The 18,199-nt window shown below is 32.7% G+C and overlaps 1 protein-coding gene across 1 annotated transcript; it reads left to right on the forward strand.

The window, feature by feature from the left end:
- Positions 1-7,928: 7,928 nt before the first annotated feature.
- LOC120427870 (fatty acyl-CoA reductase wat-like) lies at positions 7,929-17,773 on the forward strand. Its single transcript, XM_039592800.2, has 3 exons — positions 7,929-8,828; positions 16,858-17,317; positions 17,374-17,773. The coding sequence occupies exons 1-3, from the start codon at positions 8,081-8,083 to the stop codon at positions 17,735-17,737; spliced, it is 1,572 nt and encodes a 523-aa protein (XP_039448734.1). The 5' UTR covers positions 7,929-8,080; the 3' UTR covers positions 17,738-17,773.
- The last annotated feature ends 426 nt before the right edge of the window (positions 17,774-18,199 follow it).

Here is an 18,199-nt window from a genome sequence, read left to right on the forward strand (position 1 = left end):
AAATTAAGCAGAGGATGGAGAAGTAGTTACGGAATCGACGTAACACCTTATAATGTGGCCCTTTTAAACCTTGCGGTTTCGTCAACGGATCCACAGGCGTGTATCGTTCTTTTTGCGACAAGACTCCGCCTCCCGGGTCTCCTAAGTGTGAAGGTATGGGCACGGGGAGAGGGCACCGAATACCTATATTTACACTTAGAATTTTTTTGCGTCCGCCCCGGGAATCGAACCGGCGACCTCTGGATTGTGAGTCCAGTGCGCGGTCCGATTGTTCCACACAGGCAGAGAAGTAGTTACACATGTGCTTTAATATTTTTATTAAGAGGTACTCGATGTTTTACATTGAGTAAATTCAGGAGCAAATGGGTTAAAGCTCCCCTAACAAAATCAACAACAACATGGAGCTAATTGTAACTGTGTGCCCCTTGGGTAAACAGGGACACATGAGTTCTATCACAAATTTTGATTCAGTCAAATTTTTTAAGTGTGAGTGAGAACATGTTTTGGTTTTAGTAATAATAGACAGAGAATCTCAAAATAAGTAGGATATCTAAAAAAAAAAAAACTCCTGGGATTTTTTGAACCGCAATTTATAATATGTACATTTTGTGCACATCAATGAAATTTAGCTTCGGGAACATGTTGTGTATCAATATGAGACCATATTTGCTTAGCTTTGTGTCATAATTTCATTTGATTTCTTGATTTTTGTCGTGGGCGAAAACTGGTTCCAAGGGTGTGCGAAAATTGGATTTAGGGGGGCGAAAATAGGCTCTTCAGAGCACTTTATTAAAATGCAAAATTTTATCAAAAATGAATATGTAAAAGATAAAAACCTTGTGGAAACTTAAAATCAAATTGTTTTTTCAACGTTCTACAACAAATAGAACCGAAAACCATAAATTGTCATCAAATTCTCATCAAATTTCCTAGATTGCCACTATAAAGTGGGCGATTTCTGGGTCCTCTACCCTATTGAGATATTTTGAGGAAAATTGTATCATTTGATTGAATTTATTTTAAATTAGGTTACAACTTTAAATTGATTCGGCAGTAAATTTTACCTACTTTTTTCAATGTTAAGCTTCAAACTTTGGCAATTGTAAAGAAATATTTGAAAAAATTGTCATCAGATACTACTGAACAATTCTTTTTAGTTTAAAATTATATTAACGTTTTTTCAAACTGTGAATTTTACCGTTCATTTGCGTAGAAGAAGTATAACCGCGGGAGAAAACTTGTCGTGCGCATGTTTCATAATTTAGTGTCCCATAAAAGATGAATAGTGTATTTAAGTACATCGTTATGACGTGTCAATTGAGTTACATCGATTGGACTTGAAGATGAATACACTTTAAAGTAGTGAAGATGAATACACTTTAAAATATATCACGATATTTTATGTGTTGTTCGATGAGTTCAAAAACTTTAAAGTTATAGTTAAGTATTTTCTCATTTTTTAGTTATTAAAATATAATGAGAATATATTTTCTGATAAGTCAATGACTTAGATAAGACTTAATTATTATTCAAAATTTTCATAAAAATTTAATGTTTAAAAATAAAAATAGGCATTTTCAATGTTTCAATGATACAAGTAAAGAAAACCTTTATTAATCACGGTAAAAACAGTTTCCCAAAAACAAAAACCCAGAATTTGACAAAACATAGTAAGAACCACAACCCAACTCAAGTACAATTATCACCCCGTCTGTTGTGCTTTCTGTTGCACTCAATTTCCAGAGCATCACGACAAAACCAGGAAACATGAAAAGAAAACAAGAAAAGTCACTCCACCAAGTTCATCTTTCGGTGTGGTCTCAACGATGGAACCAACCTGCACATTGCTGGCCATTTGCCAGATGTCTCCCCTCCTCTGCCCATCAAATGGGTTTCCGGAGCTGTGGCGTTGAACAAATTTCGATGATTTATATCGGCCCCATCCAGAATGGCAGTTTATAATCTGGTTTTCTCTTTGCTTGCTTTTTTGTTCTACTCTTTGTTGAAAATGTGGATTGAGTGGGAAAAAAGGGTTTCGGAAATTGCAGTTCACTCCTGGATTTTTATTCCCCGGGCGGCGATTATTGCTCTGAGGGACCATACATCATCACACCCGTCAACCGTCAGCCGCGTGTGGTGTGGTGTGGCCATGTCCCGGACCTGGTGACACGGTGTGGAGTGGTTTGGCCATGGGTGTTAGCGAGGGCTTTGAAAGTCTGGAATTTTTTGGCAAATTGTGACAAATTGCCCAAGCGGGTCGAGTGGGATATTTTGAAACGTGATTGAAATCTGGATTAAATGAAGTTTTTGACTTTGAAATTTGTGAAAAAGCACGCCTCTGGTAAGAGACAATGCTGACGACTCTGGCCTAGAAAAGAGTGAAGCCCCAAAATTCACAAAATGAACAAATCGACATGCCCATCGAGCTGGTTTTTGGCATGTGGAATAGATTGATTCAAAATTTTAGCATTTCGCATGTAATTTAAATACAAAAGCTTTTGCCAGGTTTGGACATTAAACTTTCGTTGGAAAAACAAATTTGTAATTCCCACACCAATTTCAATATTTTTAGCAAGGAGTATCAGGAAATATTTAAAGTAAGATCACAAGAAACTAAAATTTTGCAAACTGGTAAAAATGTCTAAAAATTTTATATAAGTTGAAATAATTAAAATCAATTTATTATTGACAAGTTTGCTGAACATTTTATGCAACTGGACACCACAACACGAAATTATGATTGAAAAATATTTGAAAAACATAAATTTGTTAATGTTTGATTATGTCTAAATTTGTTTGGAAAAATCGTCGAAATTTGATCAGTAAGACTTATGTTAAGTTTTGTTTTATTGCTACATGTACTAGAGTGAGCCACACAATGTCCATGAAGGTTGTTTTCAAAAAAGTTTTATTAAAGGTGCTTTACAAAAGATTTGATAAAAATTGTAAATTTTAAAATCGTGGTGATCATCAGTAAGGTTCGTTTTGATATTTCTTTTAAAAAAACTCTCAATTGTATGTTTGTTTAACGAAGTTTATTAACATTTCATAAAAAGTACACAAATTTGAGGCAAATTTGATTAAAAGTGCAAAATTTGATCTAAATTCATTAGAATTCAATTCCTAAATTTAATATTTTTGAACTATTTTTAAAAAGACTTGAAACTTGTATATTATAAATTTAATTTAACTGTTCTGACTGCAGGATCCCATGATAAAGTTATAAGTTAAAATTATAAAATTATTATTAAATTAAATTTTAAATAAAACAGTAAAAATTCATTACTTTGTGATAGTTTTTGCATTGAAATGTTCAAAAATGGGCTGGAAATTAGAAATTGACTTTTTTTAACCAGTCAAATCGCAGTTGATTATCAATTAAATCTTTTGAATACTTTTCTACCAAGCTCAGCATGAATTCAAAAAGTTTCGTTCTTATTTTTCATTTTGCCAATTAAAACACATTTATATTTTCAAATTTCAATTAAAAGTTTAAAAAAAAATCTGCAGGAAACTTTCGTAAACATTAAGAAAACTTAATGATATATTCGTTGACTAAGGTTGTTAAAAGATAAAATTATCGTCGGACGACAATAAGATAATTGATGCATTTCGACAAAAATCATTGCAGTCTTCAGCTGCATTGATCCGCTCTTTATATAGTTTATAAGTTAGTTTTAAGGTATCCCTTTTCCTTTTTGTACATGTAGGACCTCCTACATTTGAAATCACTGAATAGCGAAAGCTACAATATTTCATGAATAAACGAAAGTTGCTAGTATTTAAAATTGAGGTGAAAAGTCATCGTTTGTGATTGGACACTCAATAATATTTTAACTGAAAAAAAAAAAAATCGTCGGACGATAACAATAATCTATCGTTATCGTGATTTTGATAATTCTATCGGCGATAATCTTATCACCGATAATGGACGATAACCCGTTTTTTGAATATATCTAAATTTGATTAATTCAACCATATCATGCTAATTTTTCAATGCTTTGACTAAGAATATATTTTTTGTTTGTATAAGAAATCACAAAAAACCGTATTTTTTCAAAAAAAACTTAAATTTTGATTATTTACAATATGGGTATCAAACGAAGCGAAATTTGTATGTTTTTTTTCACTTTGTTGAAGTTTTTTCTAGTAAAATACCAAAATGTTCACAAAATACCGTATTTTTTCGAAAATACTGAAATTTTCAAAATATGCAATATGGGAAGTGAACCGAAAATTTGTATTCTTTTTCTGTTCATTCAATTTTTTTTGAAAGTAGTAAGATTTTCACAAATTCATCAAAAATACTCAGATTTTCAAAAATTTTATTCGAATTGAAATTTTGTATGCTATTTCCATTCATTAAAGTTTTTTTGATACCCATATTGCATATTGATTTTTATAGCATTTTCGAGAAAATATGGTATTTTGTGAAAATTTTACTATTTTACAAAAACAGCTTGAATAAACAGAAAAACCACACAACATTTCGCTTCGTTTGCTACCCATATTGCATATTTTGAAAATTTGAGTTTTTCGAAAAAATACGGTAATTTGTGAAAATTTTAGTATTTCCAAAAAAAAACTCTAATAAAGTGAAAAAGCATACAAAATTTCGCTTCGTTTGATACCCTTATGGCGTGTTTAGAAATTTGAGTGTTTCCAAAAAAATACGGTAATTTGTATTTTTTTTTTTTTGTATTTTCCAAAATAAACTCTAACAAGGTAAATAGCATACTCAATTTTGCTTCGTTTGATACCCATATAGCATGTTTGGAAAATATGAGTACTTTCAAAACAATACAGTATTTTATGAAGATGTTTCTTTCATTTTATTGAAGTTTTTTGTAAAATACCAAAATACTAAAATTTTCAAAATATGCAAAATGGGTTTCAAATATTGCATATTTTGAAAATTTAGTATTTTGGTATTTTACAAAAAACTTCAATAAAATGCAAAAAGCAAAAATTTGTATGCTTTTTCAGTTCAGTATTTTTTTTTTTTTGAAAAATAGTAAGATTTTCACAAAATACCATTATTTATTGAAAAAACTCTGAATTTCAAAATTTTCATCAGAATTGAAATTTTGTTTTCTGTTTCAATTCATTAGAGTTTTTGTTTAATATCCGTGTTGCATATTGAAATTTATGGCATTTTTGAAAAAATATGTTTTTTTTTTTGTGAAAAACCACAAAGAATTTGGCTTCATTTGATGCCAATATTGCACATTGAGTTTTTTCGAAAAAATACGGTAATTTGGGAAAATTTAAATACTTTCAAAAAAACTTTAACTTTAATTTAACTGTTCTGACTGCAGGATCCCTTGATAAAGTCCTTTTCCTAATTGAACTCATTGATAAAATCATGTCACTTTGAAATTATTTGAATTATCTTATTTTTTAATATTTAAATAAGCCATTGCAAATTTTATTTCAATTATTTAATAAAATTATAAAATTATTATTAAATTAAAATTTAAATAAAACTGTAAAAATTCATTACTTTGTGATAGTTTTTGCCTTAAAATGTTCAAAAATGGGCTGGAAATTAGAAATTGACTTTTTTTAACCAGTCAAATCGTAGTTGATTATCAATTAAATCTTTTGAAAACTTTTCTACCAAGCTCAGCATGAATTCAAACCATTTCGTTCTTATTTTTCATTTTGCCAATTAAAACAAATTAATTCAACCATATCATGCTAATTTTTCAATGCTTTCACTAAGAATATATTTTTTGTTTGTATAAGAAATTGTTCACAAAATACCGTATTTTTTCAAAAAAAACTTAAATTTTGATTATTTGCAATATGGGTATCAAACGAAGCGAAATTTGTATGTTTTTTTCACTTTGTTGAAGTTTTTTCTAGTAAAATACCAAAATGTTCACAAAATACCGTATTTTTTCGAAAATACTGAAATTTTCAAAATATGCAATATGGGAAGTGAACCGAAAATTTGTATTCTTTTTCTGTTCATTCAATTTTTTTTTGAAAATAGTTAGGTTTTCACAAATTTATCAAAAATACTCTGATTTTATAAATTTTTATTCGAACTGAAATTTTGTTTGCTATTTCAATTCATTAATTTTTTTTTGATACCCATATTGCACATTGATTTTTTTTGGCATTTTCGAAAAAATATTGTATTTTGTGAAAATTTTATTATTATACAAAAACAGCTTGAATAAACACAAAATTTCGCTTCGTTTGCTACTCATATTGCACATTTTAAAAATTTGAGTATTTTCGAAAAAAATACGGTAATTTGTAAAAGAATTAGTATTTTCCAAAAAAAAACTCTAAAAAAGCATATTTCCATCTCAAGAAAAAACTCTTTTAATGTGAAAAAAGCAAACCAAAATTCGCTTCGTTTGATACCCATATTGCAAATTTAGAAAATTTAAGTTTTTTCAAAAAATACGGTAATTTGTGAAAATTTTATTTTCTTCCGAAAAAAACTCCAACAAGGTAAAAAAGCATACACAATTTCGCTTCGTTTGAATTTCAAAATTTTCATTGGAATTGAAATTTCGTTTGCTGTTTCAATTCATTAGAGTTTTTTTTTGCATATTGAAATTTCTTGGCATTTTTGAAAAAATATGTTTTTTTTGTGAAAAATCACAAAAAATTGGCTTCATTTAATACCTATATTGCACATATTGAAAATTTGAGTACTTTCAAAACAATAAGGTATTTTGTGAAAATGTTTCGTTCATTTTATTGAAGTTTTTTTTTTTGTAAAATGCAAAAATCCTGAAATTTTCAAAATATGCAATATTGGTTTCAAACGAAGCGAAAGTTTGTATGCTTTTTCAGTTTAGTAATTTGTGGAAATTTAAGTATATTCAAAAAAAAAACTCTTGTGAAGTAAAAAAGTATACAAAATTTCGCTTCGTTAGAGGACATATTTTGAAAATTTGAGTACTTTCGAAACAATACGGTATTTTTTCGAAAAAAAAACCCAGATTTTCAAAATGAGCTAATTGGGTATCAAATGAAGCGAAATTTTGTATTCACATTATATATAACATTATATGGTTCAGTTAATCAGTCTAAAAAGATTTTAAAAATGACTTATCGACCATTATCGGCGATAAGACTACCGCCTATAGAATTATCGAAATAACGATAATGATAACGATAGATTATCGTTATCTTCTCGACGATAAAGATAGAACTATCGTTATCGTTAACGAGCCTCGATAATTTTAACGTTAACAACCTTGGTATTAAGTTAGAAGCAAAACAAAAATATAACTGCGCCATTTATGTTTTTATATTTGGTGTTTTGATATTTAGAAGCAAAAAATTAAAAAAAAGCCTTTTCCCTATAGTTCCCTCAATTGCATATTTTTAAATTGACCAAAAAATCAAATCTGTATTTTTTTTATTTTATGCCAAAATATAAAGATTCTTTGATCTCGGCAGCTGTTGAATGTATTAAGGAATCTGTGTTTTATTTTCACCTTTAATTTTCGAATTGTCAATTTTTGACCAAATGTCGTCAAATTAAAATACTCCCAATAAAAAAAAAAGATGTCCTCTTAAAAGGATTTAAAAAAGTAAACTGTTACCTACATACACTTAGAAATTTCACAAATTAATCGATTTGATACTACTCACAGAGTTTTAAACTCTGAATCAGTCTACCGCGTGCAACCAACCTGCCAATTCCCCCCCCCCCTCCAGCTACCCAGGTGGAGAGAAGGTCATTAATGTCCTCTGCCAAGTGACACCCGAGCAGAACTCGTGTCGAATCTGCCGCAGTCCAAATGTGGTTTTTCGGAGCTCGGGAATGCTGCAGAATTTGGCGGCGCTGCAGCAGTTTTGTGCACCAGCAGGTTGTTGGCTGCTGACCTCATCGTTATGAATTCCGGGCGGAGATACTTAACCTGGTTCTCGCACCTTGGCCGTGGTAGTGCCGTTATCGACGCCGATTAATCTGATTTGAATTGCAATTTCTAATTGCGGAAAAAAGTGAGGCAAGTGCAGGCGAGGATTTTGAATTTTGAATTAGTAGTTGTCGAAGTTCCGTTCAGTGAAGTTCTTGGAAAGCTATTAGGAAGTGTGCGCTGCCGTAATGGATCCTCGTGGGATGAATCTGTGGGAAGAGGAGGACAACGGTTACAGTCCGATTGCGGAGTATTTTCGCGACAAGGTGGTCCTGCTGACCGGCGCCACTGGGTTCATTGGAAAGATATACTTGGAGAAGTTGATTCGATGCGGGGCCAGCGAATTGATCTTGATAATCCGGGAGAAGCGTGGAGTTCCACCGGCAGAGCGAATGACACGGATCTTTGACTCGGTACCGGTGATGAAGAGCTTCCAGCGGAACTTTAACAACTGTCGTGACCGCGTCAAGGTGGTCCGAGGGGACATGTCCGAGGATGGGCTCGGGTTGGATCCCGCCGACGTAGAATACATCAGGCAAAGGGTTCAAATCGTGCTGCACGTGGCGGCCGACGTTCGGTTCGACGAAACGCTCTTCAAGGCGATCCAGATGAACGTGAAAGGCACCTGGGAGATGTTGAACCTGTGTGCGAGCGGATGTTCCCGGTTGGAGATGTTTGTGTACGTTTCGACGGCCTATGCCAACTGCCTCCAGGGGACGGTTCATGAACAGTTTTACGACCCACCGATGGATCCGATGGTGCTGCTGAGCTTGGTGGAAAAAATGGACGCGGTCGAACAGGACCACTTTGAGGCGCTAACGCAAATGATTCTGGGCCCGTGGCCAAACACGTACACGTACGCGAAGGCTCTGGCGGAATGTTTGGTGAAGCGGTTCTACGAGCGGATACCGGTGATGATCATAAGGCCACCCATTGGTAGGTTGGAGTTAATGTGGGATTTTCTAATCACAACCTTAAACTTTACCGAAGACACCAATTCGATTAAAATATTCCTTCTTAACCCTCGACTCCACAATTTTTTTTCGAAAATTTTTATTTTATCTACGAAAAACTTTACTTTTTTTGTTTTATGTTTTTTCATATTTCATTTTTACAATTTTAACTTGCATTTATCTTGTTTAGTTAATCTTTGTTTTTGGTAGTATTTGGCCTTTTCTACCACCTCCTATCATTACTCCTTATCATCTAATTTTTTCATATATTTACAGTCACTTTTTCAATTTGCTGCTTGTGTTTCACATTTGCTGCTGGCACCTTTATCATTTAAATCGTAACAAAATACGTAAAGGCATAGTCACATAACAAAAATTATTGCATACTTTTTTTTTTAATTTTCAATTTAGGAAATGTTAGTAAAAATCACAGCCAAACTTGAAGGTCATTTTTTAAACCATTGGCAAAGCCACGTAAATCAACTAAAACATTCAACCAATAATTTTTCTAAAATTTTAAGAGTTCTTCTTTTCAATGCTTTTTCAAGATCAAAATTTGGTTGAAAATGGATTTTTGGTATTTTTTTAAATAGAAGCCCGCATAAGGTGGGGTTGGGTTGTAGAGGGTTAAGTTGCATATTTTCGAGTATAGCGTCCAATTGCTCGCCGAGGGAAAAATTACCCGGGATTTTCCACAAAAAATTTCCCGTTTCCCGGCACCTTTATAAAATTCCCGGGAATTCACAATACATACACTATCTTGAATTTTTGGCTCCAATATTCAGAAAATTTACAAAAAAAAATACAGCTTAACTTGATTTTATTTATTTCAATCTACAACGCCTGTAAATTCCATTTCAAGGTTTCTTTCAGATAATTTATTTCTGAAGCATTCACAGCTGGGAATAGTTCTTACTCATTTGTTGGGTATCAAAAATAACTAAATTATGGAATGAAAATAAACTATTATATTCATGGTATCCTTTTTTAACGAAAATCTTTCGGTCATGATTTAAAGTAAGATTTTCCAACGTTTTTGTTTACCGTGCCCAAATTGGATGAAAAATGAATTGATATCATACAAACTTTCAAAGAGGGATGTGCAAGTAGATTTTTTTTAATTGTATGTATTCGAGAAATTACAGTTTGAAGCGCTGAAGCTACCAAGGAAATTAGAGGGTTGAATATGAAAAGCATGTATCGTTCAACTTGAACCACTTTTTGCACTAATATCAATTATGTTAAGCTAAGTATTTTTTTTAGTGCCATGTTAGGCCGTTTCAAATATTTTTCAAAGTTTCTTCAAAGTTGGCCTAAATAATCAGGGGGCAAAAAATTTTTTTTTCGAAAAACTTCAAAATTTTATTGAAAATTAAAGTTTAATCAACTTAAAACCAGTTAAAATGCATTTTCCCGCGTTTATAATCATATTTGGCATGTTTGAACTCCTTTGAAAACATTTTAAATTTTCATGAAGTACCAATGTACAGTCCTACGAATTTTTTTTTGTGAAAAAAAATTTCCTTTAATACTTTGATATTTTTAAAACTAATGATTGGAAAGCAACTGTACGCCTGTAAAATGCATTTAAAAAAAACCTGGGCTTGTAATTTCATTTTTATATTTTTTTTATTTTTTTGCCCAGCCCCCCTCGACTTTGGTCAGAGCCGAGGGACATAAACCTCAAAAAACCTTTAATGAAAGCATTAAAAAATCGTTGAAACAACGTCGTCTCATGTGGAAGTTGCCCCTTAAATGCAAACATATTTTAAAAAAATTGTTTCAAATAATTTAAAACCTTGCGTTGTGACTTCATGAAATCGTATTTTATGTAAAAAGCACAAGATTTGATTGTCCATATATTTTTTTATACAAACTTGGCAGCTGTCCATACAAAAAAAATATATGAAAATTCAAAAAGGGTTTTTTTTTCGATTTGGTGTCTTTGGCAAAGTTGTAGGTTTGATTTTTAATTCACTTTTTGTCCCTAAAATTTAATTTGCAAAAAAAAACATATTTTTCATTTTTTTCTGATATGTATTAGGGGGCATTAAATGCCAACTTTTCAGAAATTTTCAGAAAATGCAAAAAAAAAAAAAAGATCGAGTTCTGAATTTTTGAATCAGATCTGTTTTTTTTAATAATCAAAATATTGGTCACAAATTTTTTTTGAACTTTTTTTTTTGATGTAAAATCGAACTTGCAACCAGTAAAATTTTGATAAAGTGCAATATTTTTTTAACTTTTTTGAAAATAGTCACAGTTATTCATTCTAAACAGGGTTGTTAAAATATCAAAATATCAGCTCTCAGCAACTACAATTATCTCGCCTGAATATTCATGCCTCAAATACAACTGCTATTCTCTCTTCATTGAAACTCTCAGCGCCGAATATAGCCGAACACGTTTTCGTGTTTACCCACTCGCGATTGACATTTTCCTTTTCTCTCTCATTCTCGCTTCCACGATCATCCTACCGCAACAGCGTTTACCCACAAAAGCCGCCACAAAACCAATTTTGCAAACGCAGTTTGAAGGGGCGTCATGCGTGGTCGGCTCATAATCGCCATCTCGCGTTCTCTCATTGCATTTTTCGGAGAGGTTGAGAGACTCAGCGGTGAGAGCGCATAGTCGAGGAAAAGGGAAGGAGTGATAGAGAGAGAATGACATCGCTGGGAATCACGAAACACAAGAAGAGATCTCACAAGCTATAGTGACGGCCGGTATACTCTCGGATATTTTTGGTGCAGAGATAATCTATTGATAGCTTTTCAATCACTCTTTTGCAACACTGATTCTAAAATAATGTTTACTTGCTTTTAAAAGCTGAGAAAATTTTCTATATTTTGCTTATTTGAACTTTGTTGATGCGACCCTTAGCTACTGAGATATGGCCATACAGAGATTAAAAATCAGTAAAATTGATGATTTCTAAGTCTCACCCAAACAACCCGCCTAATGTCAAAATTATTACGAACAATATTTCGAGTTAAAAAAACCGGTATTGATTCAAAAATTCATAACCTGGTCAATTTGTTTTACACATTCTGGCAATTTCTGAAAAGTTGACATGCGGTGTACCCTAAAACATATCAGAAAATAAAAAAAAATCACATGAAAAAATTTACCGTGTATCATTTTTTTCAGTGCAGTCCTACAACTTTGCCGAAGACACCAAATCGATCAAAAAATTTCTTCTAAAGAAGCAGGTTTTTGAATTTTCATATGTCATGTTTGTACGAAGAGTTGCAAAATTTTTATACATAATGGCTTCTTTGGGCATACAAATGCCCAATAAAAGTTTCTGCTTGATTAAAAAATACAAAAAAATAAATTGAATGACTGAAATCTCATAGAATTGCTCTAAAGCTTTAAAAAAATATAAATGATATTTTTTTTAAAGAAAGCACATAAAATATGATTTTTACTAGCAGTCAAGTCAATAATTGATCCCCACACTAATTTTGACAATGAAAGTTGTTGCTTTTTACAATTTTGTTGCAAAATACTAACCAGAAGGATCATGAATCCGAATAATTATAATGAAATTTCAAATTTCCTGGAAATTCCCCGAAAGTGTGTAAATTGATTGAATAATTTAAGAAAATAAGGTGGGATATTTTTTTTAAATTGTAACTTTTTTTTCTGCGAAGTTCCAAACAATGCACAGTGGGCGGAAACCCACCTCTAATCCCATTGAATTGAAGCCGCTGTTTTTTTCTTCTGAAAAATAGTTTTTCTTATGTAAAAAAATCTCAGGAATCGATTGCCTTACAGCAAACCCACCGGAAATGACGGGAAAGGGTCCATTTTGCCCCATTTGTCCTAAAAATTGGATTTTTTTTTATTTTCACTCTACAAGTTAACCATATTAACATTTATAGGATATCTATATACATATTTTGATGTAAAATTAGCAGGAGAATCGAATGGTGACAATGTCGAACCATTTGGAGTAACCCATTTTGCCCTATGGTCCCTTTTTGGCGAATTTAGGTAGTTTTACTCCTTTTTATAGCATTTAGCGTAGGAATTTCGTAAAATTATTTCTACTATGCGTGCAAAATCGGCAGAAGAATCAAATAATGCTTATTCTGGATCATTCATAATAACCCGTTTTACCCCATGGGCCATTTTTTCCAATTTTCCCTAATTAAATTTATTTATAAGTGTTTTGCGTATAATTTTCATAAACTAATCACTGTTATTTGTACAAAATGACCATGAGAACTGAAAGACACTGTTTTGGAATTATTTGAAACTTCCTATTTTACCCCATGCCCCCTTTTCAAAATATCTCATATAATTTGAATTGTTTTTCGAACAATTTGCAAAATATGGTGTGGGTCTCGTGGCGCAGGGGTAGCGGCTTCGGCTGCCAATCCCGATGATGCTATGAGACGCGGGTTCGATTCCCGCCTTATCCACTGAGCTTCTATCGGATGGTGAAGTAAAACGTCGGTCCCGGTTTCTCCTGTCTCGTCAGAGGCGCTGGAGCAGAAATCCCACGTAAGAGGAAGGCCATGCCCCGGGGGGCGTAGTGCCAATAGTTTCGTTTCGTTTTCGCAAAATATGGTGATAGATTAATTAATTTGTAACGCGTAAGATGACCAAGTGAATTAAATATTTATATTTTGGAATTGTTTGAAATAGCCCATTTTACCCTAATAGTCCTCTCATCATGATAAGGCAATTTAAAAATCTAAAAATTGTTTAATTGATACCAAACATGCTGAATATGATGTAAACTGCAGGAAAGTCGAATAGACTTCTATTTTCAGTAAAATTTTGAAGTTTTTCGAAAGAAATAATTAATGGATTTTGTAATGATAACGATAATGTCAATGTTACATATAAAAAATGTTTAGAAATTAAAATATTTTTTAAATTCTCTTTCATCTCCATATAAGTCATTACCACCACCTGAATCAAATCAGGACTACAGTCTGATTAGGGAGAATAGATTTTACAGCATATAATTTGAAATTAGAGAACTTATTTTGATGTTAAGTTTCTGTCTTATCCGAAAGCAATTATGAAATACTCAGCTTTTAATGTATATAAAATAACAAAGAAAATATTTTATAGAAGGCACTTCAGATCAGAACACTGAAATTTTAAGAATTTTCTTCAATAAGCCAAATTAATATGCTCAATTAAAAATTATTTGCAAAAAAAATTTATGAGAGATTTGCTTTGTTACGTTTGACCTCTCCTCACTTTCGCAAATTAGAAAAGTCCACCAGCAAAAATTATTCCATATTTGGCATAAATTTTCAGCCCAAAATTTCCTAACTGAATTAATTTTAAATATATTATTATTATTTTTTAATATTGGTTTCTCAAGCGGTCAAATCCGGATACCACATTATAAAAGGCATTATTTTCAAGTGCTTTAAAAAAAAATCATAAATATTTCCTTCTAAGACAACTGAAATAATTAAATGCAAAATAATAAGAAACAATTACTGACAAGTTTTTGGAAATCAGTATTTGATCAATTCTTGTATTCCTGCATTATTATTTAAAAGCAGATGAGCAGATAATATGTTTATCAACATTTTATTTATTCACTTAATATTAAACGAAATTATTTTCAAATATAATAAAACAATTTCCGGCTTATTGTTACATGTTAACTTTGCCAATGATTCTCGTTCATCTCAGAGAACCATTTTGCATCATAAATTTGTCCATATAAATCTTCATAGCTGTTTGAAGTAATCTTTACAAATAATGTTTCTTGATACTTCGGCAAAGTTGCAGGTAAAGATGAGAAGACATTAGGAAACAATAGTTTTGTTATGACTAAATAATAGTAACCAACAGTGGCAACACTTTCAAATGAATATGTATGGAAATTAACTAATGAATAAAGATTAACGTATAAAAATGATAGAAACCTGAAAAATAATACAACAAAATTATGTATTGGATTGTTGTCAACAAGAAGAAAGAATGGAAATGATAATCAGTAAAGAAAGCAAAAACAATTGTTTTAAATACATAAAATCTTATTGGTTGTTTAAAAAAAGAATATGCTTTTAAAGTAATTTACTCCAAATATGTTTTTCTTTAAGCGTTTATTGTAAAAATTTCTTTATAAATTTATTTTTCATTTATTTTTAAAAATTTAAGTGAAAAAAGTAATCATTCTAAAATAATTATTTAGCCTGATATTTGATCCATTTAATGAAGCAATTTTATCAGAATCAAAACTCTGTTCCGCAATAATATAATTGTTCCAACATATAAAAAAGAAGAACAAATCATATTAAAAATTGAATTTTGCAAACAATTTTGAATGTATATATATATTCCAAAAAAAAAAAACGAGGAAAAAAATATAACTTAAAAAGAAATTTATGTTTTAAAATAAACATATAATATTTTATTTTGAAAATATTGTGAAATCTTTTGCGAACAATTTTAAGTATATTTCATCAATTCAAAGATCAATCAATTTCAAACTGTTTATTCTGGTCAGGCTGTAGATGTTTACATTGGGAACGAGCAGGATGCACTGATCATTTACAGTTCAAAGTAATCTCAAAATTCCTTTGTTCAATTCTTCTGTCCATAGAACACAGATAATTGTCATTATTCAATAAGTATTGTACGCAAATAGCTTCTAAAGAGAACTAAATTGCCTTAGCATGATGAGAGGACTATTAGGGTAAAATGGGCTATTTCAAACAATTCCAAAATATAAATATTTAATTCACTTGGTCATCTTACGCGTTACAAATTAATTAATCTATCACCATATTTTGCAAATTGTTCGAAAAACAATTCAAATTATATGAGATATTTTGAAAAAGGGGGCATGGGGTAAAATAGGAAGTTTCAAATAATTCCAAAACAGTGTCTTTCAGTTCTCATGGTCATTTTGTACAAATAACAGTGATTAGTTTATGAAAATTATACGCAAAACACTTATAAATAAATTTAATTAGGGAAAATTGGAAAAATGGCCCATGGGGTTAAACGGGTTATTATGAATGATCCAGAATAAGCATTATTTGATTCTTCTGCCGATTTTGCACGCATAGTAGAAATAATTTTACGAAATTCCTACGCTAAATGCTATAAAAAGGAGTAAAACTACCTAAATTCGCCAAAAAGGGACCATAGGGCAAAATGGGTTACTCCAAATGGTTCGACATTGTCACCATTCGATTCTCCTGCTAATTTTACATCAAAATATGTATATAGATATCCTATAAATGTTAATATGGTTAACTTGTAGAGTGAAAATAAAAAAAAATCCAATTTTTAGGACAAATGGGGCAAAATGGACCCTTTCCCGTCATTTCCGGTGGGTTTGCTGTAAGGCAATCGATTCCTGAGATTTTTTTACATAAGAAAAACTATTTTGCAGAAGAAAAAAACAGCGGCTTCAATTTAATGGGATTAGAGGTGGGTTTCCGCCCACTGTGCAATGCCTAGAACTTTGCCGAAGACACCGGATCGATCAGAAATCCGTTCGTATGATACAGATTTTCTCATATTTTAGGCTAGTACAAATATTTTGAAAACTGATCATCATTTTTTTTTCAAGTCTTACCTTTTTTCAAATTACACAGTAAAAAGTTGTTTAAATTTTGAAGCCTTAATTTCAGAAGTTTGAATACCACCTCTTTTATGATGTAATTTGACCTAAATTTAGACTGAAAAAGTGACATTACCCCGGAAAAGTGGTTAAATTACACATGATTTTTTTCCTGTGTAATGATTGCAAAACAATATAACCAGTTTAAGATGCATTTTAATACACTTTTTGTAGTCAAATATTTAGACTATGGCTTGCAATTTCAAGTTTTTCTCCCCTCCCCCGGCCAGAGCCGAACGAAAAAAAAAAATGAAAAATATTTGCATCGGTCTTGAGAGGTTTTTGTCAATAAAGCTGCCAAATTTATGTTTCTTTTGTCCATTCGAAGAAAAAATACAAAAAAAAAAAATTGGAACTGATTAAAAGGCTGTTAATTTTCAAAAATCATTTTAATTTTCAGTGGTGGCCACATTCAACGAGCCCGTCCAAGGCTGGGTAGACAATCTGTACGGTATGAACGGGGCCATCGTTGGCATTGGATGCGGCGTACTGCGGGTCATCCAAACCGGTCCGGACGACATGAAGAACGACGTGATGCCGGCGGATTTCGTCGTGAACGGGACGCTGGCCGCCATCAAGTACACCGTGGACCGGAACGCCCTGGAGGCTCCTTCGACCGATCCGGACCGAGTGGCCATCTTCCACGTGACCAGCAGCGTGGACAACCCGTTGACCAATGCCCGGTTCAGGAGCTTGGTGGAAACGATTGGGGGTGATCACGCGCCGTTGAATTCGCTCTGGATTGGAACCTGCATCAACTTGCAGTCTCGGCTGCTGGTCCGGCTGTTGACGATCGTGTTCCACGTGATTCCCGGGATATTTATTGACGCTGGGTTGAAGTACTATGGCAAGAAGACAAGGTGAGATGTTGTCTCAATTCGACTTGGAAGTTTCGACTTAGTTCGTCTTTTCACAGCCTGATGAAGATCTACCGGAAGGTGGCACGGTTCACCGGGTTCATCAACTATTTCGCCACGCACGAGTTCATCTTCGTGAACGACAAGATGCACCGGGTGCTGGAGACGATGACTCCGGGCGATCGGGAAAAGTTCCACTGCGACATCCGGACCGTCACCTGGGAGGACGTGTTCAACGTGTACGTTCCGGGCCTTAAGCTGTACATGCGGCACGAGGGACCAGAAACCTGGATTGCGTCCCGGGAACGGTTCTACCGGTTGAAGAAGATTGGCCTCGGGTTATTCTATATTTTGCTTGCCATGGTAGTGTATTGGATTTTGCCGTCACTACTAGCGGATTATGTTCCTGCGATTTTTAATTAAGTGTTCTAAAACGTAATAAAAATGCCTGATTTCAAACAATTTTTGATTGCACTTAGACATCTGCCACTGTGATAATCAGCTTCAATTTGCATTCAAAGCTCGTTGGACCAATTGTTGGAACACCTGTCCTCCCGTAATTTAATCCAAACTTTTACCAGAACCATCATTCCAAATCCGGTAATACCTGCCTGAGCACCTTCTAAAGCAGGAATTTGTATTTTCCAATCAGTTTATGCTCAACCCCAGCAGTGTTGACACGTTTCCAAACAGCAAAGTTTTTCGTTTTAGAAGCAAATTTAGCAAAAAGAAGAAAAAAAAAACTTTCCCCTCCCATAAGCATATGCAAGTTCTATCGTAGTCAGCATCCACCGATAGGTGGTAGTACTACTGAGCCCCAGGAATAAGGTTTTAAATGAAAATTGAGTTCTGCTCCCGGCACCACTTTGCAGCCAACTTTGCAGC

This window comes from Culex pipiens, unplaced genomic scaffold (assembly GCF_016801865.2).
Source record: "Culex pipiens pallens isolate TS unplaced genomic scaffold, TS_CPP_V2 Cpp_Un0011, whole genome shotgun sequence".
NCBI lineage: Eukaryota > Metazoa > Arthropoda > Insecta > Diptera > Culicidae > Culex > Culex pipiens.

Coding starts and splice junctions, on each gene's coding strand:
- LOC120427870 (XM_039592800.2), top strand. CDS start 8,081: ATGGATCCTCGTGGGATGAATCTGTGGGAAGAGGAGGACAACGGTTAC. Junction 8,829..16,857: donor GATCATAAGGCCACCCATTG/GTAGGTTGGAGT, acceptor TTTAATTTTCAG/TGGTGGCCACATTCAACGAG. Junction 17,318..17,373: donor TACTATGGCAAGAAGACAAG/GTGAGATGTTGT, acceptor GTCTTTTCACAG/CCTGATGAAGATCTACCGGA.